At 39.0% G+C, this 22,616-nt stretch overlaps 1 protein-coding gene across 1 annotated transcript; it reads left to right on the forward strand.

Moving 5' to 3' along the window:
- Positions 1-13,464: 13,464 nt before the first annotated feature.
- On the forward strand, positions 13,465-18,752 carry LOC134814953 (synphilin-1-like). Its single transcript, XM_063823323.1, has 5 exons — positions 13,465-13,613; positions 15,767-15,869; positions 16,168-16,264; positions 16,956-17,094; positions 17,551-18,752. Exons 1-5 carry the CDS (start codon positions 13,515-13,517, stop codon positions 18,676-18,678), a joined length of 1,566 nt encoding a protein of 521 aa, XP_063679393.1. The 5' UTR covers positions 13,465-13,514; the 3' UTR covers positions 18,679-18,752.
- Positions 18,753-22,616: the final 3,864 nt, after the last annotated feature.

Genomic DNA, 22,616 nt, shown 5'->3' on the forward strand with positions numbered 1-22,616 from the left:
GCTGTATTATTTATATTAAAGACTCTTTGAACCCAGTTGTCATAGATTGGTTTAGGGTCACTGATTCGATTGCTGTTGAATTCGATAGCAACATTGGTAGGGTAAATATTGCATGTATTTATAGATCAATGTCTCTTTCTAAAGCGCAGAACAATGCGATGACCAAAATGATTGCAAAACTAGCTGTTTTTAATGTTGAATCAATCCTAGTTGGAGATTTAAATTTACCAAATGTATCTTGGCTTAGTGGAACTGTTAATGCTCCTTTAGGAACAAGTAATAAGGGTTTAATTATAGAAAAGAATTTTATGGAATGTGTACAAGACAATGGCTTGGTTTGGTATATCACAGATGAAGTTACCAGACGTAGAGTTGTCAGCGGTAAACTTCAAGAGAGTACACTAGATCAGGTTCTCTCTACCAACGAAGCTATTGTCAATGAAGTAATGATTGTCTCCCCCTTGGGGAAGAGCGATCATGTTTGTTTTAATGTAGAATTAAATCTAAGTCTTAGTAACAGTAAGCAAGATGATGAGGCTGCAAAGGAGCCTAGAAAGTTATGGGGAAAAGTCTCTGGCAAAGAATTGTTACACAGATCAGCTGAAATTGACTGGTCTTTTAGTGAGGGTACTTTAACTTCTGAAGATATGTGGAGTGAGTTACACTCAAAGCTTAACTTAGTATCTGATATAGTTCCGACGGAAAAGAACTTTAAATGTGAGCCTTGGGCAAATTCATCCTTAAAAAGATGCAGGAAAAAGACAGATAAATGTTGGTATATTTTTGATAATAATCCTTCTTCTGAAAATCTTAATGTTGCACTGAACCAACAAGGACAGTTTGATAGTAAGTCATTTAAGTGTAAAGTTAATTATGAAAGAAAAATTACACAGTGTATGAAATATAATACAAAGCCATTTTATGCATATTTAAGAGGGAAAAGAGTGTTAAAAAGTTGTGTATCATCCCTGGAAAAACCGGACGGATCTTTGACCAAAAGTAATTTTGAAACTGCCGAAGTATTGGCTGATGCTTTTGCTTCAGTTTTTGTCAAAGAACCAGATGGACCTTTGAACAGAGAATGTTATTTTATTGCGGATGAGTTACACATTGAAAATATTGAGATAACAATGGATGATGTTGGCAGAGAACTGAAAAGAATTAATATTAGTAAAAGTAAAGGGCCAGATGGCATTCATCCTAAATTATTAAAAGAACTTGAACATAATTCAAGTTTTGTTTCTGCTGTGACTAAATTATTTCAAACATGTGCTTCAAGTGGGAAAATTCCAGAACAGTGGAAGACAGCAAATGTTACATCTCTTTATAAAAAGGGTAGTCGGAAAGATGCCCTAAATTACAGGCCAGTGTCACTTACATGCATTTTATGTAAATTATATGAAAAATTAGTAAGGAGGCATATTATGAGTTGTGTTAGTAAGAAGATAAATCCAAACCAGCATGGATTTGTAGAAGATAAATCGTGTTTATCTAATCTATTAGAGAGTGTAGAATGTATCATCGAACTATTAGAAGATGGTGCACCCGTAGATGTGTTTTACTTAGATTTTTGTAAAGCATTTGATAGTGTTCCACATCATAGACTATAACTACTTACAAAAATGAGAAATTTGGGTATAAGTGGTAACACTTTAGATATTGTGAAAGACTTTTTATCTGGAAGAAGATTTAAGACATTTGTTGGTGGAGCATATTCCTACCTTCGTGATGTTTTATCAGGCGTCCCACAAGGGTCTGTTTTAGGCCCTTTATTGTTTGTAATTTTTATCAATGACTTGCCTGATTGTATTAATGGTATATCAAAACTGTTTGCAGATGATCTTAAAGTTATTATGGATGCCAATGACACTGAAAGCACTTTCAATATGTTAGAAAGCTTGCAAAACTGGCAAAATGTGTGGCTGTTAAAGTTTAATCCTAGCAAATGCAAAATAATGCATGTTCCATTTAATGAAAATCCCCTTCAAGAATATGTATTTAGTGGTGTTACACTTGAATGTATTGAAGCAGAGAAAGATCTTGGAGTTTTAACTTCTTCAGATTTGAAATGGTCGAAACATATTAAAAGTTGTATTAGTAAAGCAAACAGTATGATTGCATGGGTTACAAGGAATCTCATTATAAGAGAAATTAATGTTATGAGAAATGTTTATAAAACTATAATAAGACCCCACTTGGAGTATTGTGCTCAGTTGTGGTCTCCACCTGCCTGCCATGGGAATTGGGCTACTATCATTGAACTGGAAAATGTCCAGAGAAGGTTCACACGCCTTATTGATGATATTGGAACACTTCCTTACAGTGAAAGGTTGGATGCCTTACAGATTACAACACTCGCAGAGAGACGGGTTAGAGGAGATTTGATTGAAGCCTACAAAATTGTAAATGGATTGGTTGAGTATGGAAAAGATATTTTCAATTTAAGTAGATCGAGAGATAAAATTGTTAGCACTAAATCTAACAATATTGATAGAAATATTAAAACCTTGTCTAATAATTTTTTATCAGAGCGTGTTATCAGCTTTTGGAATAAATTGCCATCTTTTGTTAGAAATTCAGTGTCTGTTATTGATTTTAAAATTAATCTAGAAGAATTTAAAAAGATTAATAATTTAGTAGACACAGGAAACTTTTGGGAAGTGTCAAATATAGTTTTAGCAAAAATAGAGGGTGTAAATTATATCGAAAAGAAGAAGCAACAAGTCCAATATTTATATAAAAATCCGTGTGTTGCCAAGAGAAAGGGAATAAATATCTCATGAATTTGTTTTTATTTATTTATTTTTTAAATTAACGGTTTTTAACTTTTTAAACTTTTTTATATGTAAATAAATTATGACAATTATGTTAGTTATAGAATTTGTTTGTTTTTTAATGACGAAGGCTGTGAAATGTTCACAGTTCTGATAATGAGGAAATCAGAAAGAATGTTTAAAACTAGTGATGATGTTTATGTCATTATTCTTAATCTAATCTAATCTAATCTAATTGTACAATCTGTTGTTATCAAACCTTAGCCTTGTCAATCTTGGGTTAGCTTCGATCTAGCTTGCTTAGGCCACGATAACGAGTATCTCCACCGCTATCAGTTCCATAGGTAGTAAATGCGACTACAAATTATTGACTCTTGCTACCAACTCACTCCAACAGAGAATTTCTGTTAGGCCCAGTGTAACAAGGGGTAGGAAACGTACGAAGAAATCTATCAAGCACTGCCTTGACCTGGTTCATGGTCGAGATTGTCTTGATATCAGGTGGAACAAATTGCACAGTGCAGAGGTTATAGATGAAAATGAATGGAATCTCATCGTGTTAATACTACTGTACCTGGAGCTGCCAAGAGGTCGAAGATATGTAACCTTCACCTAACAGAATACAGAACTCTCTCATATCTCACTTATTTGTCACCGCTAGTCAGCTTTGCTCGATTGAAATTGAACGAGGAGTCCTTTCCATTCACTTTGAAGGCACCACAAGAAAAACTCCTTTTCTGACGGAGCAATAAAACAGGAACATGTCTAAGTGACCTAACGTACCATCAGCGGCTTTATTACTCGATAATTAAAATTGGTTAGCGAATGTCATGGTAGCGCTCGATTCAATACGTTTTTCAACATGCGCGACACTTAAAACTAAAAATTTAAGAACATATTTTATTTTGTGTATATTTAGTGAAAAAAGTTTTAATAAAATAACTATTATAAATATTGTTTTTATTTAAGATTAAATGATTATATGAAAATTATAAACTTCTGTGTCATGCGTGTTTGGTGTTGAAACTTCATTTTTTGTTTTTACAATTTAAAAATTGTTTATTATTATGAAACCACATACAACTTTGTATCACATAGTGACCCCCATTGTCGTTTCACTATAATATACTATATAGCTTGATCTCGACTCTGTAGAGTTTCTACGATACAGGGGAAGCCGCGCACTCATATAGTAGAGGCTCTTACGGGCATTGTCTGCTCGATACGTTAGGGACCCCAGATACACCTTACTAGACGTATTTTTGACCGTAGAATCGATTGAAAGTGGTTTCAAGATGATTGGACTGATTGTTCTGGGGTAAAATCGCAAAAAAACCGATTTTTGGGCCAAAAATAGGCCAAAAAACCATGTTTTTTGATATTTTGAGCAAGTTAATTTTGTTGGCATGTCGGCAAAACTTGCATAAAGATAGCTAAAAGACAGCCGCACAAGATTGTATAAAAATAAAACAAATCCCTCTATTTGTTCTGAGTAGTAGAGGCTCTTACGGGCAAAAAGACGTGTTTTCTGCTACGAGTTTAGAGACCTAACCGCTAATTGGACACAATAGTATGATGTCTAAGGATCGATAATATGTTAAGAAGTATAAATTTGGCCTTATTAGTCACGTGCTATACCAATGCGCGTTTTAAACTTTGACAGTCTATTACTCTAAGGCAAATAAAGTAATTATATCCATATTTTGTCAGCAATAAGATCACATTATTTTCTATTTAGTGTGAAAATATGAGCTAGAACGGACATAATCTCGCTGAGTTATAGCTGTTTGAAATTTATGATGAACGCGCGGGTGCCAATTGATAACAACTAAATGCTTTTGCGCGTAGTGCGCGTCGAAAATTTGGCAAAAACGCTTGCGGAGTGACAATATTCAAACTTCGATTAAGTATATGAAGTGGGTACTTCTCGGAAAGGAAAAATTTAGGCAAACACGATGTGACTATTTTTGGGTTGATTTAATACAACTGCAAAAAATTATTCAAACTTAAAGCAAAAAAGTCAAAATTTTTACCACTTTTTTGGATTTTTACCTCAGAACAAATAGAGGGATTTGTTTTATTTTTATACAATCTTGTGCGGCTGTCTTTTAGCTATCTTTATGCAAGTTTTGCCGACATGCCAACAAAATTAACTTGCTCAAAATATCAAAAAACATGGTTTTTTGGCCTATTTTTGGCCCAAAAATCGGTTTTTTGCGATTTTACCCCAGAACAATCAGTCCAATCATCTTGAAACCACTTTCAATCGATTCTACGGTCAAAAATACGTCTAGTAAGGTGTATCTGGGGTCCCTAACGTATCGAGCAGACAATGCCCGTAAGAGCCTCTACTAGAGGTAAAAATCCAAAAAAGTGGTAAAAATTTTGACTTTTTTGCTTTAAGTTTGAATAATTTTTTGCAGTTGTATTAAATCAACCCAAAAATAGTCACATCGTGTTTGCCTAAATTTTTCCTTTCCGAGAAGTACCCACTTCATATACTTAATCGAAGTTTGAATATTGTCACTCCGCAAGCGTTTTTGCCAAATTTTCGACGCGCACTACGCGCAAAAGCATTTAGTTGTTATCAATTGGCACCCGCGCGTTCATCATAAATTTCAAACAGCTATAACTCAGCGAGATTATGTCCGTTCTAGCTCATATTTTCACACTAAATAGAAAATAATGTGATCTTATTGCTGACAAAATATGGATATAATTACTTTATTTGCCTTAGAGTAATAGACTGTCAAAGTTTAAAACGCGCATTGGTATAGCACGTGACTAATAAGGCCAAATTTATACTTCTTAACATATTATCGATCCTTAGACATCATACTATTGTGTCCAATTAGCGGTTAGGTCTCTAAACTCGTAGCAGAAAACACGTCTTTTTGCCCGTAAGAGCCTCTACTAATAGTCATACATTGTATGACCAGCCGCGCACGAGTGCGCGGCTCCCCTGTATCGTAGAAACTCTACAGTGAAACGACCGTGGGGGTCACGATGTGATACAAGTGGGGGTCACGACGTGATCACAGGGGGGCTGAAACCAGGATTTCGATCAAATGCTGCCATTTGTAGTCAAACGTCGCCAACAGTTGCTCTCGTCCAATAAAATCGCTGCATTTTGCAAGTCAGTATGCATAATTGAATTACATATATTCATATGCGGACTGCGGAGCTTGCCTTGCAAAATGCAGCGATTTCATTGGACGAGAGCAACTTTTGGCGACGTTTGACTACACATGGCAGCGTTTGATTGAAAACCTGGTTTCAGCTCCCCCTGTGTGATACAAGTGGGTCAAATCATACAACGTATGACAATTGACAAATACAACTTGAGCCGCACATTTTACAAAATAGTTGTTAATTATTGAATAAACAATAAATAATAATCCGTTTATTATTAATTTTATAAATTAACCATTTTCGCAACTAAAAAAATGATGAATATTTAAATAAAATTTAAATGTGCAGCTAATTGTTAATTGTTGCTATAATAAAAACAAATCGAATCAAATAATATTTAATTCTAAATTTACAGTATATGTTTAATTTTGTATGTTGTAGCACGATCATTAACGGGTGATATTTGTTCCATGTCCATATATTGGACCGTCGACGAGTCCAACTCGGCGCGCGTCCTGGTAGGTTTTAAACCTACAATGTACAACACAATCAGCAATGTTGTTGTCATACGTTGTATGACCCGCCGCGCACGAAGTGCGCGGCTCCCCCTGTAGCGTCGAAGACGCTACAGGGGGCGCCACTATAGTGAAGCGGCAGTGGGGGTCACCGCGTGATACAACAATGTTGTACTTAATGAGGCCGCGCCGCGTATCAAATAATGTTTATCGCAACCACAAATGAAAAAAGTGCAAATTACATGTCTACTTGCAACTTGGAGGACACACGCAAATTATCATTTTTACTTCGCATCGACGATATCGTTGCTTAGTTAATTCGCAGAGCAACGATCTGGATCGAAGGGTTGACATCGTCTATCAATATGTCTACTGAAAGTTTCAGTGGGCACGTTTTGGTTTCCTGCGATTGCACATTTCCCGCAGCCTTTTTGTTGTCTCCTTCTGAGCTATGTGTCTGGTGCTCTCTAGGATTTAACGAGTGATACTCGTAAAATATAAAACTAAAATATTTGTTCCAACTCGGCGCGCGTCTTGGTAGGTTTTAAACCTACAAACTAGAATGAATTTTATTACATTAGGTAGGCAACTGGATGAAAAATTGCGAAACCGGTGTCCTTTGGGGAATTGCTTTTTTGGACTAGTGAAAATTAAATCAAGTGATGCAATTGGCTTGACGGATGTTACTCGTCTAAATTTCTTCGAAGTAGCGCGCGCCGCTTTCTTCTCGAAATGGCAAGTGCTACGAAGTAGCGCGCGCCGGGTCAGACCATTAACAATGGTCAACAATTGGCATGAGAGCACAATACACAATACACAAGTAACAGAAATTGTCCACTGCTACTGAAATATCATCAATCAAGTATATATTATACACATGTACTCCATCATAGGAGCAGGGACGAGGTTGTAAAAGACTTCTGATAAAGGGGTCTCATATTTCTTCTCCATTTTCTTGCCTTTGTAACCTCATAAGGTGATGAGCATTGTCCTTTCACCTAACCATGTGCTTTCCACCACTGCAGGCATGCTTGTTTCACAAGCCGGGTCGGCGGTTTGCGCTACTGCAAGCGCAAGGGCTCTGTTTAGAGCAACATTGTTCTTAACATTGCGGATCTTATTTTTGTCCTCACATGCCTCACCACGTCGCAATATCTGTCTTTCTTTTTCCTGGCTATTAGGTCCGCTAATCTGTTTACAAACTGCTTACACTCTTTGGACATGCCTCCAGATGTGAGAAATACAGCCAGGGTGAAGACTGAAGGTGGCCCTCTTCACATTCAACACTCTCTCTAAGTACCCATCCTTCTTCTCCTTCTCGTTCTCTTCGTATATTTCTCTTCTGGGGAATTGCTTGCCTGGCAATCTGAAAATATGTTTTTCTATATTGGTTGTCAAGTTGAAGCTGTATGGGATTCCTGGATCTCTTCCTGTTGTCTCGTGGCAGGGTGGTGTTAGTGTCTATAAACTCCAGCTGGTGGTCATGGCCGCTATCTTTAAGTGTTGTTCCGTAGACCCCTTTCGTTTTGTCCAACTCTTCTTTATTGCAGAATGTGCTTCATCTTTGGTTAAGCATAGTCTATTTTACAGGGCCATAATTCCATTTTTGAACTTGGGTGATCACAGCCGAGCGAGCAATGCCTGCTCTGGTTTGTCAACTGTAGCAGTGTACAAAGCACGGTGTGCGCAGAGCCCAATTCAGGGGTTCAAGGGGCAAATTTTTTACTTTTTGAGTACAAAATTTTGAATTTTTTAGCAATTAGAAATAATCTTGCACTTATGTATAGAAGCATTTTTTCCATCGCCTTAAAAAGGCAATAGATGGTTAGAAGTTGTAGGAATTGAGGACGGGTATAGTGGGTAGGTATGTTTTTCGTGTCACGTGAGTCATGAATTGTGTCACAAAGGAAAACATGCATTACCCTCCGCATAACCATTTAAATGCATCTTCTCTGCGCGCGGAGCAGTAATGGTGTCATCTCCATGGTTACCCTCCGCACACGTTTGCACGATTCGACGATTGTATTAAACTTTTAAATGCGCGGCGCCAAGCTGACTGAAGTTTTCATAACAGTTACAAGTTACGGTCATGGGTCAGCGTACGTATGTAATTACAATAATTTATTCTGTTGTTTTAAATGGATTTTAATATAAATAATGATGATCATTGATGCGCTACAAGTACAAGTAGGGTCCGGGACTCTAGGGCGTAAGACTCTAGGGCGGCGCCCTACAAAACAGGACTCTAGGGCGTGAAAAATCTTGGGCGTGAAAAAAACAGGACTCTAGGGCGTGAAATATTGTTTTTTCTAATTTTCTGCGTCTATGAAGTCAGCTTCGTGGTTGTTTGGAATTGCAGGTGTCTCCGTGAGGCTCAAACCCTTGGTCCAGATTCACCCCTTACAGGATCATGCTTTCTTCACACATCTCCAAATCTGTGACCCATCTTTTCTTAATTTTCCATCTGGAGAGTACCGGAATCCTAGGTGCAGTGCGTTCTTACTCTTGGCCGTTCTTCCTCTGATTAAAGTAAACGAAAGATCGGACATAGTGTAGTAGGAAACAAATGATAATGAATTAATGATGGGATAGATCACTAGATCATGTTTTTATTGTTATTGTTTTGATTATAAACATCTTTCTTTACTGTACAGGGTGTGTTGGTGAGCTTTTATAATTTGACAATAAAATGTTGGTGACTGACAGCTTCCCACCTCTAAGACACTAGCTATCAGTATTGTTTACATTTAAAGTTTATCATTATGTATGGGACCGGGACTCTATATTATATATGTATATAATATCAAATATGCATACTATAATAGTACAGTATTGTTTTGAAATAAGTTTAATCCGCTTTCGTTATGCTCAGTCAGTGTTACATTTCATTGGCTGTATCTTAGGTCGAGATAAATACTCCATGTGAACCTGTGACAACGGACATCCTTATTAAAAATGAAATTAGATTCATTTTGATCGAAAATATAAAAATTATATTTCACGCCCTAGAGTCCTGTTTTTTTCACGCTTTAGATATTTTCACGCCGAAGAGTCCTGTTTTGTAGGGCGCCGCCCTAGAGTCTTACGCCCTATAGAGTCTTACGCCCTAGAGTCCGGACCCCGTACAAGTATAACATACTAATTTCACGTTATGTTGTGAGTTATCGGTGCAACAACCGATTTGTTTCATTGTTGCTCAAATTAAACATTAAAGAACGTTTACAGCGAATGTATGAAATATTTATGATAACATAATCTTACAAACCATGCCCCGTACAAGTATGTCAATTTTACAATACCACTGAGTCTTACCAAATAAAACTATTTGTATTAGTACAGTTTATTAACTTAAAGATGGCCTGCTACGTCATGACTGTTGCAAAAGAAGGGGAGACAATATAACGTTTCCTTCTATAATTGTTCGATCACGCGACCCTAGCACCTGTGCCACCCACACCCCAACTCAAAACACGTGAATAGTTTTTATCCAACGCGAAACAACTCCTGCGCCTCAGACTATTTTATTCAGACATCATCATGCCGCGCGGCTTTTCAAACACTGTTTAAAATATTCTCTGCGCGACTGACGGCATACATTAGAAGCTTTATTTTTATATTCACACGCAAACATGATAAAGGCAACCTTTCCACTTCCTACCTCGTAGGGGCCAATAATGTAGAATGAAGAAACATTATTAATAATTTTTGCAAACATAAATTTAAACGATCGACAAAAGGTAATGCCTACGGTCGATGGAAATCTAGCGTCCGCAAACCGGCGCAATTCTTGTTAGATAGTAAATTTAATCTTAAATGTGATAATCTAGAATAAAAAGTGACAGTGATCTGATTTTTTAACGGTGGGCACTTTTCAGGCCTAATGATCAGCTTCGGCGGCGCGGCACCTTGCGGAACAAACATCAGTGATCTGTGCAGTTTCCTATTGTATCACGTTGTGACAGCCACGGTCGTTTCACTGTATCGTCCTGATGATACATTGATCCTAAATTATAGTTTATTATTTGTAGTAAACTACAAACAAAATTAAAACTCTTGGCAAAAAATCTTGGGGGAGGGGGGGGGGGGGGGGGGGAGGGGGGAAATTACGGCCCTGCTATTGTAAAGCAAGATTGTTGCACTCAGAAGTTTACCAAGAAAAACTCTATATAAAATATGAACTCTTACCATAACAATGAGAAGAAATTATTTTACAAATGCACAAACAAGAATACTAGGATACAAAGATACAAGGATACAAAAATGATATTAAATATATTATTAAATTTTCAAGTACATAGACATTAAGTTGGAATACGGAAAATGTCTACTCTTGGCTTTCTCTACCGCTGGATACTTTCATAGATGACGATAATACATATTTCAAACTATATTGAGAATTTTAGAAAAAATGGTTTAGTTGGTCTGAAAACAAAACATAAGCACAAAACATAAGGTGTACAATGTACATGATATTTTATTCAACTACATATGAGAAGTGATTTACTTATTAACCTGCTCTAAGGGAGTGTTCTTCAATCGTTATATCTACTTTACCTCCAGATGATGACTAGTGTTGTCAGGCAGTGATGGTCTATACTCTATACCCTACTATCTTCATTACAAGATAAACAGCATAGCTACTCATTTAACTCAAATATCGATTTCTATCTAGTCCATTTGGAGAAGTTGGCATTGGGATTGCATTCGCCCAGTGACTTGTTCTGGTTGAAAATGATCACAGTTGCTTGTCATTTATCCCTCAAAAAATTACCCCCTGCTGAGGGCACTATAACCTGCTGAGGACCCTATAACCTGCTGAGGACCCTATAACCTGCTGAGACCCTATAACCTGCTGAGGACCCTATAACCTGCTGAGGACCCTATAACCTGCTGAGGACCCTATAACCTGCTGAGGACCCTATAACCTGCTGAGAGCCCTATAACCTGCTGATGGCCCTATAACCTGCTGACGGCCCTATAAACTGCTGAGAGCTCTATAACTGCTGAGTGCCTTAAACCTGGTGAGGACCTATAACTGCTGGAACGGCCCTATAACCTGCTGAGAGCCCTATAACCTGCTGAGGACCTTATAGCCTGCTGACAGCCCTATAACCTGCTGACGGCCCTATAACCTGCTGAGAGCCCTATAACTGCTGAGAATCCCCTTACCTGTGTGAGGGGCCCTATAACCTGCTGATGGCCCTATAACCTGCTGACGGCCCTATAACCTGCTGAGAGCTCTATAACCTGCTGAGAGCCCTATAACCTGGTGAGGACCCTATAACCTGCTGACGGCCCTATAACCTGCTGAGAGCCCTATAACCTGCTGAGGACCCTATAACCTCTGCGGGACCTATACCTGCTGAGAGCCCTATAACCTGCTGAGGACTCTTTAACCTGCTGAGAGCCCTATAACCTGCTGACGCCTTATAACCTGCTGACGGCCCTATAACCTGCTGAGGACCCTACAACCTGCTCACGGCCCGATTGACATGCTGACGGCCCTATAACCTGCTGGACGGCTATAACTGCGAGCGCCCAATAACCTGCTGAGGACCCTAAAACCTGCTGAGAGCCTATAACCTGCTGAGTCCTATACCTGCTGGCGCCTATACTTGCTGAGGACCCTATAGCTTGCGTAAACAGCCCATATAAACCTGCTTGACGGCCCTATAACCTGCTGAGCGCTCTATACCTGTGCGAGCCCTATAACCTAGCTCGAGGGACCCTATAGCCTGCTGACAGCCTATAACCTGCTCTGAGGGCCTATAAAAACCTGCTGACGGCCCGATTACTGCTGGAGCCCTATTAACCTCGTGAGAGCCCTATAAACTGCTGACGGCCCTATAAACTGCTGGCCGGCCCTATAAACATGCTGGAGCGCCATATAAACTGGTGAGTGCCCTATAACTGCTGACGTGCCCTATAAACCTGCAGAGAGCCCTATAACCTGCTGACGGCCCTATAACCTGCTAAGGACCCTATAACCTGGTGAGGACCCTATAACCTGGTGAGGACCCTATAACCTGCTGACGGCCCTTTAACCTGCTGAGAGCCCTATAACCTGCTGAGGACCCTATAACCTGCTTGAGGGCCCCTATAACCTGCTGACGGCCTAGACCTGCTGACGGCCCTATTAAAACTGCTGAGGGCCCTAAACCTGCTGAGGGGCCCCTATACCTGCCTGGGGCCCTATAACCTGCTGAGGGCCCTATAACCTGCTGACGGCCCTATAACCTGCTGAGAGCCCTATAACCTGCTGAGGACCCTATAACCTGCTGGAGGACCCTATAACCTGCTGAGGGCCCTATAACCTGCTGAGGGCCCTATAACCTGTTGAGGGCCCTATAACCTGCTGAGGGCCCTATAACCTGCTGAGGGCCCTATAACCTGTTGAGGGCCCTATAACCACGGTCATTGTAAGACTACGACGGCGACCCGGCTCATCAGTGGCCTATCTCTGTAAGTCAGTCGGTTAGCAATTCCGATATTTTGCAAATATAACACATTAATCTCACATTTACCTTTTTACTTCCACACGAAGAAACTGTAACCACATTATTTTTACTTTCATTTTATTTCCAAAAAATGTGCTGTCTAGTTGATAGGATCAGAGAAAAAAACTTTACAGAGATACCATATTGAGTTTCCTGAATAACATAACATCATTTAACGTTTCAAAAACCAACGTTGGATTAAGGTAAGCAGAATGTCGGAGTAGGATTTAAAAGGACACGTTTTTTGTTAAGTATGCTTCAAATTGAGAAAGACAAGCACTTGTTTTGACCCACCTACGAGTTAAAACCACCAAATGTAACTGAACATGATCGATGCAATTTAGCCACAACAAAATTTGTAGCATATTTTATCACTCATTTCTTATAGATATTGTTAGCGATTTGCTGTTCGAATTTAGTACTATTTATCAAAACTTACTATTTCAAATCTGCTGTCACCTCAAAACTGTGAACCTGGAAAGCTGTTCAGAAGTCCCTGTAAAATATAAGACTGACAGAGGGTTGAAGTTATATATGATAACGATGTTACATTAATCGTAGGATGATAGAGTTGTCATGGTAACGTGAGATGCTACATGGGGAAACACCTACTGATTGCCTGCGCAGTGGGAGACTTACAGTGGCTTCAACTCTGCGTGGAAAAGGGTGCAGACCCAACATTTGTTAACAATGAGGTAATCTATTTTAATTTGTTAACAATGAGGTGATCTATTTTAATGAGGTCATTTATTTTAATTTGTTCAGTTTGTATTATGTTAATAAAGCTATGGCCAGTAAGTTCTTAAAAATGTTCCATTTGTAATTTAATTTGAGAGGTAAATATGCGATGTTATCAAGCACGTTATCAACATTAAAACCTATTCGAGTATGTGATTTCCTCTGAACCTCTTAGACTTTGTTGTGATTATCTAACGCAAATAAGTTAAATAATTCAAATACTTTCAAGTTGAATTGCAAACTTGTTGAGCCTTCAAGTGCATGCCATTATTCAAGTGTATATAACTAAGTTATTAAACAATAAACAAGTACAATATTTATTCTAATTCTAACGAGATTTTCATAGTTCGCCTGTTCATCTTGTGACATTCATTACTGGACCGTGTCTCAGAAGTGTGTACAACCCTAGGAGACCAGTGGAGGTCGTGATATTGCATGTTTTATTATCTGGAGGGATAATTAAATTGTCCTGGTGTAAGAAGTATTTAGAGTGACGTGTCAGAAATGAAGGAAGTTTAGCTGTCACACAATAACTAAGAAAACGTTCATTTTTTGTGCACTCGGTATGTCGCTTACATGTTGAAAGTTTGTGGGGGTCCGCGAAAGTTTAACTGACGGCTAAGAAGTCCAGAGAGTTCAACATTCAGCCCCTATTTGTAATTCACACTGTGTATAAGATTCCAATCCAAGCCTTCATTCGAAGCTTGAATACTGTTCAAAATACTGATTAATGATACAAAGTGCGGCTTAGCTCTACTTATCAATCGCATGACCACCATTAAACTTTTAGACAGATCATAGAATGCGATTTGATGACTCTTTTATCATTCGACAATCCTAAGTAGCGCTCATTAACGTTGCAACATGATGCTTGATTTTTTGACATGATACTATATTCTAGAGTTGTCCGACATTTCTCTTATGTTTGTGTCGACCTGGTCAAGTTTGTTTTTTGTAAACACAGTCGTGTTGAACTGCGCTAAACACTTGAACCTTGACCGTCAGGAACCTTCAGCCTCAACATTGACCTTTATATTGCCTAGGTGATATCGGATAATAATTCAGAATATTACCGCCTTCACACCCGTACTGGTATAATAGAGCCCTCTAATTTATTAGCGTCGTCCTGGTGCTGTTACCCCACTACAAACCTGGACATCTTCCTCTCTACTTCTGTAGTCACAGAGATATGAAACTTTATCTATCTCTACTAACTACAACAATTCTATTTTCTTGTAGATGTCACCCGGTCTAAGTTTATTTTCTCGGTGCCAGATCGCAGCGAAAAGTCTAATAACTCGATTACAACAACTAGTCACGTGACATAATCCCGGCCTTATCATTGGTTCCTGCTGTGCCCTGTGATATTCGTGCAACTTAGTTGTCATGGCAACCATTATATAACATGCTCCACCGTGCTGTGCTCTGTGCAAGGCTCTCGCATTAAATAGATTGTCAGGAATAAGGGAACCAGGATAGTGTACATTAATTTCAGATTGTAGAGCTCAATTCCCAGACAAATTCCCGATTAGAGAATACAGGTTGCTGCGCTGATGTTCCATTAATGGTGATATTTAATGGATGGAAGGTCAAAGTAAATCCTACACAAAGAGAATTATGCACAAAACAGTCGCCGAGAGATTTCACAGCGATTTACGATATAAGTTTCCATCATACACACAATATTATGTCGATAAGTAATCTCCCTCGAATCCAAAGATTTAATTTTGACCACATTGTTTTAACTCAACATAATAAAGTTCATGAGTTAAATAGTTATTCAATTCGCATTGAAACTACCTGATTTGCACGGATATCTGCCGACTGCCGTCGTTAACTTTGAGACTAACAATTTTACCATTAGTATATATCGAGATTCTACGACACAATATGTGGTATCGAAGAAAGATCTAACATATCGTAACATGTATCTGTGTGATGTGTATAGCTAGCTTAGAAAGAATAATTTACTTTTTAGTAAACTCGAGATTCTACGACACAATATGTGGTATCGAAGAAAGATCTAACATATCGTAACATGTATCTGTGTGATGTGTATAGCTAGCTTAGAAAGAATAATTTACTTTTTAGTAAACTGAGAATATTCCAGGGTTGGAGTGCTCTCCACATGGCGGCTATGAACGCCAAGCTGAACTGTTTGCAGTTCCTTATTGACAACCTCAAGATTGATGTGGATATAACAAGTGAAACGGGTTAGAACTTATCTCTAGCTTATTTTACTTTAATTACTGATAGTTGGATAATATCCGGTTGAATTACTTTCATTAATTAAACAAATCTTAAATTCATTCTACAATTTGTTAAATGAATATTCTCCTGATAAGCTGCCAGTCATGGGTGATACGGTCCCTGCATATATCTCAGGTTGAGTACCTGTTGTCATAAACCTCTTTAAAAGTATCAAATTACAGAATTTCCAACTTATTAGATTACATTACAAAACAAAGGTTCTGCACGACACGTTGATTTTAAAGTCCCCTTATTGTTCAGGTTGGACCCCACTCCATTTAGCGAGCAGAGCTAAACCTGAGACTGACGCATTGGACTGTGTTACCTTCCTTCTCAATGAAGGAGCAGATGTTAATAGGTTTGTGAAAGTGAATTGTGTTCATACTGATTCCCTAAAATATGGGTCACATCTCTTCTCAGAAAAATGTATGAATCTCGGTTGTCATGGAAACAATGAAACTTCTGTTTAATGAGTAAATTCTTTACCAAAAACTGATCGGTTCTTATTAATAAATCAAGTTGTTATTAATTAGTGAGAAGTGGCGGTATCATGGCATGTTATTCTACTTCTTCCTGATCCCTATAATTCCTTTCTCACACCACACTGTCCAAACAACAATATGACAAATTGTTGAACCACCATATACTAATTGTAGTTCCAAATTAATTTGATTTGATACGTATGAGATGTACAGCAGTATAGGTACTACTGAGTGAACCCTTGTGAAAGGAAAAACATTATTAAGTTCGTGTTCTGTTTACAGAAATGCCATTCAGCATGAGTCTCTATATTTAGTTAAGCTATTTCCATGCAGAGCAATTGACATTAAATTATGGTACAAAAACCTTTCAATTTCGCCATATTTAGGCTCGGATCAACTTTTACATGTCATTAGAAATTTTCTAAAGAATTTTATTTAACCGCTTCCGGCTTCTCCGAAGTACAAAGATTTTATAATTCGGATTTTGCAACCTAATAACTAGGGTCAGTATCTCGTTTTCGCCCACTCATGATACATACTCGAAATTTACCACTTCACGTGTTTCAGAGCAAACGAAATGGGCATAACCAGTGTGCACCAAGCTGTCTCAGCGAACAACCTCAAGTGTCTCTCTACTCTCGTAAAGAACGGAGCGAGAGTCGCTTGTACGGATAAGCGTGGACTCCAGCCAATTGATGTCGCAAAGGTTCGGGTGTAGCATATTACCTGACATCCAGCATGCAATCCTGCTCACGCCAATAAATCAACACAATAGTGATAATGTCTAATGATGATGAAACCACCGCAGCGATTTAAGAGCATGTGGGCGGAGAACTTCGTTTTACGGAGCACGCGAGCGACTTACTGCAAATTTGTAATAACTTTTTCATAAAAACATTTTCTGTGACAAAATTGCGCCGCGCGCGCGTAATTGTCCAGCCAGCTCGCTAGCTTCACCGCAGCTCGAGCGTGGTCATTCTTAAACCATGCAGTATTAATGATAGTGGTCAAGTTTATCACGAATTTGCTCCATGAATGTTTGCACTATTAGGGATAGACACTCCTTTAATCTCAATAATAATTTAAAGCTCATGCTAAAGGAGCGTTAATAGCACTCAAATTATTCTATTTCTTCGTACCATGCTAACAAATTCATTTTCAGGTATGGGGGCATTCCGAGTGCTCAAAGTATCTCGAAAATGTGATGTGGTATGAGAAGAAGCGAGAAGAAGAGTCGACGAGAAGAAGGTGGGTCTTGGAGCACAAAAAATTACTGGACGAGGAGATAAAGAAATATGCCGACGCAAAACGATCGGACAAAGTTCATCATGCATACAAATCTTGGATTGATAAAAAGAAACTTGGCAGTCCAAAACTTCCTTCTCATTCTGAGGCAAGAGCTCGTCCACTCACGTGTTACAAGGAAGAAGTTATTCACGATTTCCACCGTAAACAGTTATCTAAGAAGATTCAAGAGAAGGTGAGCAGTCCAAGACCTCGTCAATTTAGTCCTAGACTTCAACTTGAGAGAGTTAAGAAAATACAGGAGCTGAGAAACACGATAACATCGCGTGATATTATGGGACAATCACGTGACGAATCACCGGTAAAATCGCGTGACGTTCCGAAAAAAACACGCGACGTCACCATTAAATCTCGCGACGTCGCAATAAAATCACGCGACGTCACCATCAAAACACGCGACGTCACGTTAGAACCTAACAAGGTTGTTTCCAACTCAACTGTCACTGCACCTGCTCCTAGGGGTATTGATAACATAACCCGACCGTCCGTAAAATCACCCGAGGAACTCAAACCAGGAATAAAATTAAGTACCAAGTCAAAAGAAGACGAATACTATCACCAATACAGAATCTCTAAATTAGCAGAGCCTAAACAGCCTTGTAACCGGAGAAAACGCCGGAAGAAAAAGTCCCTCAAAACATCACCAGAGGAGCCACTCTACTATCCTGTTAGAATAGATAACTACTTCTCTCCTTCCTCTTCCACCCCCGACTCTGGGTACGTGGAGGAACCAGTCAGCCCACCTCCTGAGGAGACCGACTCTCTTAAAGTTGACGAGTTTAATGAACTTGACATTGTTTCGGTTGATTCTGAAGAATCTCAGATCCCGGAAAAACTGGTTAAGGAGGCTAGTATTGTTGACGTCGGAAATAAGTCAGTCCGGTTCAGTGAAAATGTCTTTTATGATACGGAGCATAATTCAGTGTCTTTTGGAAATACGTTTGAACATTTGCGCAGCTGTATTAAAGCTAAGAATATACATTGAAATTGAATGCCATAACTTGATTATGAAGATGTTGTTATTATGAAAATTCAATTTTGAAATTTATTCGAATTAAATGGTTCTTCTGATTCTTCTACGGTTATTCTTACGTTATCTAAGAACTCAATCATGGCCTATCGATCGCTCCCACAAACATTCTAAAAGCTCTCAAGTTTTTATACCTATAGCCATGATACGAGTCTTGTTTGTTTTTTTGTTTATAGAACCCGTCCCCAATCTCGTATTGGAAAACGACTAAACTCAATTCTGAGTGTGAATACGGATGGAACCTCTGTTCATTAAGCATTTAGACTTAGAGTTCTGTAAAACTGCAGTTACAATTATTATTGTGCTAAAGTATTTTTAGTATTTTTTGATGCGATAAAAACTGACTACCAAAGAATACTATTAGCTTCCTCCCTGTGTCCACGGGCTTTCTAGTCTATATTATAATTCAAAGAATTATTTCTGTTGAATGTCTGTCTGTCTGTACGACTGCCCACGTACAAATTAGACGAGAAATAGGAAGTTGCATAGTAACCATGGTAACAAGCATTGCTACACGCACGTGCACGTGCAAAGATTTGCGAGCGAAATTTTAATCGGTTTTGTGGTAATTTCTTTGTGTTCAGTGCGAGCTACATTTCATCGGCTGTATCTTCGGTTGTGACGGATAATTTTTGGTGCGATAAAAACTGACTACCAAAGAATACTATTAGCTTCCTCCCTGTGACCACGGGTTTTCTAGTACTTTCATAATATGAAGTCAAATCGCAGGTCCCAAAAAAGGTTTTGGTGTATGTCCCCTTAAGCGTTCATACACGACACATCTTACAACACTTACCATCCAATATTACACATTCTGATTCCTCCGGCATCCTCCCATAGGACTGCCATGCCCCAGAGGTAGTGATCAAAGCATCCACATGCTAACCCAGGCCCAGCCTCTCTAAAAAACGTTCTTAATTCAAAATTCTCCAGGATTATAGATCTGATAATCGTCAATTTATATCTGAGTTAAGTGATAAATAGTAATTGAAGGAATGGGGGGGGGGGGGGGGGGGGGGGGGGGCGAGGGGGCGAGGGGAGTTATTACTTATGTTAGGATTAAAAAGGGGTCATGGGTTGGGTTGTCATGGCTTATTTAGGCTTTTAGGGATAGTGTATATTTACATATGATTGTGTAAATCTTTCAAATCAAGAGCTTACCGGTATCAATTTTCGGTTCGACAGCGTAACTAACAGAAGCTGTATGAGCATTTGGAAATTTGATCCTAACTGCATCCAGACCCCACTGAGCAGCACACTCTTCCAGGGTACCATCGGAGAATTTATACTCCGCAACTTCAACATTGTTGCATGAAATTACCAGACTGTCCGATCTTTCTGATATTCTCCAAGTTTTATCCTGCTCCTTTGGAATATTACCCGAGAAGCTTTCCCACTTTGATTCTTGTGAGCATCTCCCAACACGATATGCGTGGAAACATCACCTGTATTAATTTCATTACATCCCACAAGCAAGACCACAAATATGACTAACTTGAATCTCATTCTGTAAAAATATCGTTTAGCAATTTATCTATACGATCAAGATTAATGTCACGCATTTAACGACGCTATAGAAATGGTACACTACAGCTGCGGAGTACACTAAGGTAGAGAACGCTAGGGAAACTTTCCCAAATGGGGGACAATATGCGGAGCCACATAAACAACTCTGTAAACGACAAAACTGGTGCTTAAACTGGGTCCCTGGCTCCAGACCCCTGCTCTCCTCTGATACTACCTCTCCTAGGACGAGTAGGAGTAACGAGTAATGATGGTCCCGCAATGTTGGACAATAGCTGCTGAGCTGATAATATGGGGGCCCCGAAAAAGGGACGCTATTTTTAGTAGACAGGGACAGATTCTATTATTTTAGTAGTATTAAAAACTAGATCATTATCAGGTACTCTGTTAGAGCGAGGGTTGTTGGTGCTCGGTAACAATAGGTATGGTCTGCCCACAAATATTATGCGCATAACATGAGCATAACAATAACATCGGCAACGTCTTTATGGTAAAAAAGTTATATTCTGACCACAGCGCCCTGCGTGTCCCTTCGTCCAAGACAGATTCTATTATGACTTTATGATAGTCTTTTTGGTTTCGGTGACGAAGGTCTCTGCTTCAATAGTCAGAGAGGTGCCACTTGAGATAAACAAAGCTCATATTGAAAGAAGAACAGTGTGTGAGTGCTATTAGGAAGTAAGATGGTGCTGTCCAATCTTTTAGGGAAAGTGCCATCAAAGACAAAGTGAGAATGACTCTAAATTGAATTGTTTTGTAGTGAAGATTTCTGAGTTAAGAATTTGATAATTATCTCACTTTAACGGACAGTTGGCACATGGTCGGGCCCATGGCAGCAGTGTGGTTCGGGGTATTAGGGTAAGGATTCGGGTAAGGATTAGGGTGAACCTACTCAGTACTCATACGTACGAGATAGTAATGGTTACAACGATTGTCACGCGCTTGCCTTGCTCATCTCAGATTCTCAAGTTTGGCCACATTAAGAAAATCCCAGTTTCCTATTAAAGTATTAAGATCATTACCTTGATTTGCTTGTAGCTGATAGCTGATAATTGCCAACCCGTTACTCATACTGTTGATACTAATATGTTCTATAGTTACACCCATACTGATTAACGGGTGATACTTACTCGTAAAATATCTGTTCCATACAGGACCGTCGACGAGTCCAACTCGGCGCGCGTCCTGGTAGGTTGTAAACCTACAACCATACTCATAGTTTGACACCGTTCAATTCTGGGTACTGTGGTATTGAGAATACATCTATTTGCGCCGGGTCATCGCTCTTCTATATTATAATTCAAAGAATCTCTATTATAATTCAAAAGATTCTTTTTGTTGTCTGTATGTACGACCGCCCACGTGCAAATTCGGCAAAAAGCAAAAGGTTGAAAAGTAACCATGGTAACGGTTTCGTTACACGCACGTGCACGTGCAAAGATTGTTAAAACGGCATTTTTATCGGTTTTGTTGATATTACGTTGTATTTAGTGCGAGCAACATTTTAATCGGCTGTATCTTCGGTTGTGTAGGATATTTTGACGCGATTTAAACTCATTATGATTAACAAAAAATACTATTAGTTTCCTCCCTGTGACCACGGGTTTTCTAGTCTCTATTATCTTATAATTCAGAGAATTGTTTTTGTCTGTATGTACGACCGCCCACGTGCAAATTAGATTCAGAGAAATAGGAATTTGGATAGTAACCATGGTAACGATATTCAAACGCGCAAGTGCACGTGCAAAGATTTGAGAGTGGCATTTTGATCGGTTTTGTAGTAAGTTCGTTGTGTTCAGTGCGAGCTACATTTTATTCGGCTGTATCTTCGGTTGTGATGGATATTTGTTTAACGGGTGATACTCGTAAAATATTTGTTCCATATACAGGACCGTCGACGAGTCCAACTCGGCGCGCGTTTTGGTAGGTTGTAAACCTACAAATATTTGTTGATGCTATAAAAACTGACTACCAAAGATTAAGAATACTATTAGCTTCCTCCCTGTGACCACGGGCTTTCTAGTCTTCTCTACTATAATTCAGAGAATTCTTTCTGTATGTCTGTATGTACGACCGCCCACGTGCAAACTCGGTAAAAAGCAAAAGGTTGAAAAGTATTAAAGTATTAAGTAATCATGGTAACGAGGGTTGTTACACGCAGCGCACGTGCACGTGCAAAGATTGTTAAAACGGTATATTTATCGGTTTTGTTGATATTACGTTGTGTTTAGTGCGAGCAACATTTTAATCGGCTGTATCTTCGGTTGTGTAGGATATTTTGACGCGATTTAAACTTACTAACAAAAAATACTTTTAGCTTACTCCCTGTGACCACGGGTTTTCTAGTTTCCTATAAAGCAAGGTTTCTG

Source organism: Bolinopsis microptera, chromosome 1 (assembly GCF_026151205.1).
Source record: "Bolinopsis microptera isolate Bmic1 chromosome 1, MBARI_Bmic_1.0, whole genome shotgun sequence".
NCBI classification, from domain to species: Eukaryota; Metazoa; Ctenophora; class Tentaculata; order Lobata; family Bolinopsidae; genus Bolinopsis; species Bolinopsis microptera.

Excerpts from the sequence above, each read along its gene's own strand:
- LOC134814953 (XM_063823323.1), top strand. The coding sequence starts at position 13,515 with ATGGGGAAACACCTACTGATTGCCTGCGCAGTGGGAGACTTACAGTGG. Across the intron at positions 15,870-16,167 it reads GGATATAACAAGTGAAACGG|GTTGGACCCCACTCCATTTA; the intron begins GTTAGAACTTAT and ends CTTATTGTTCAG. Across the intron at positions 17,095-17,550 it reads AGCCAATTGATGTCGCAAAG|GTATGGGGGCATTCCGAGTG; the intron begins GTTCGGGTGTAG and ends ATTCATTTTCAG.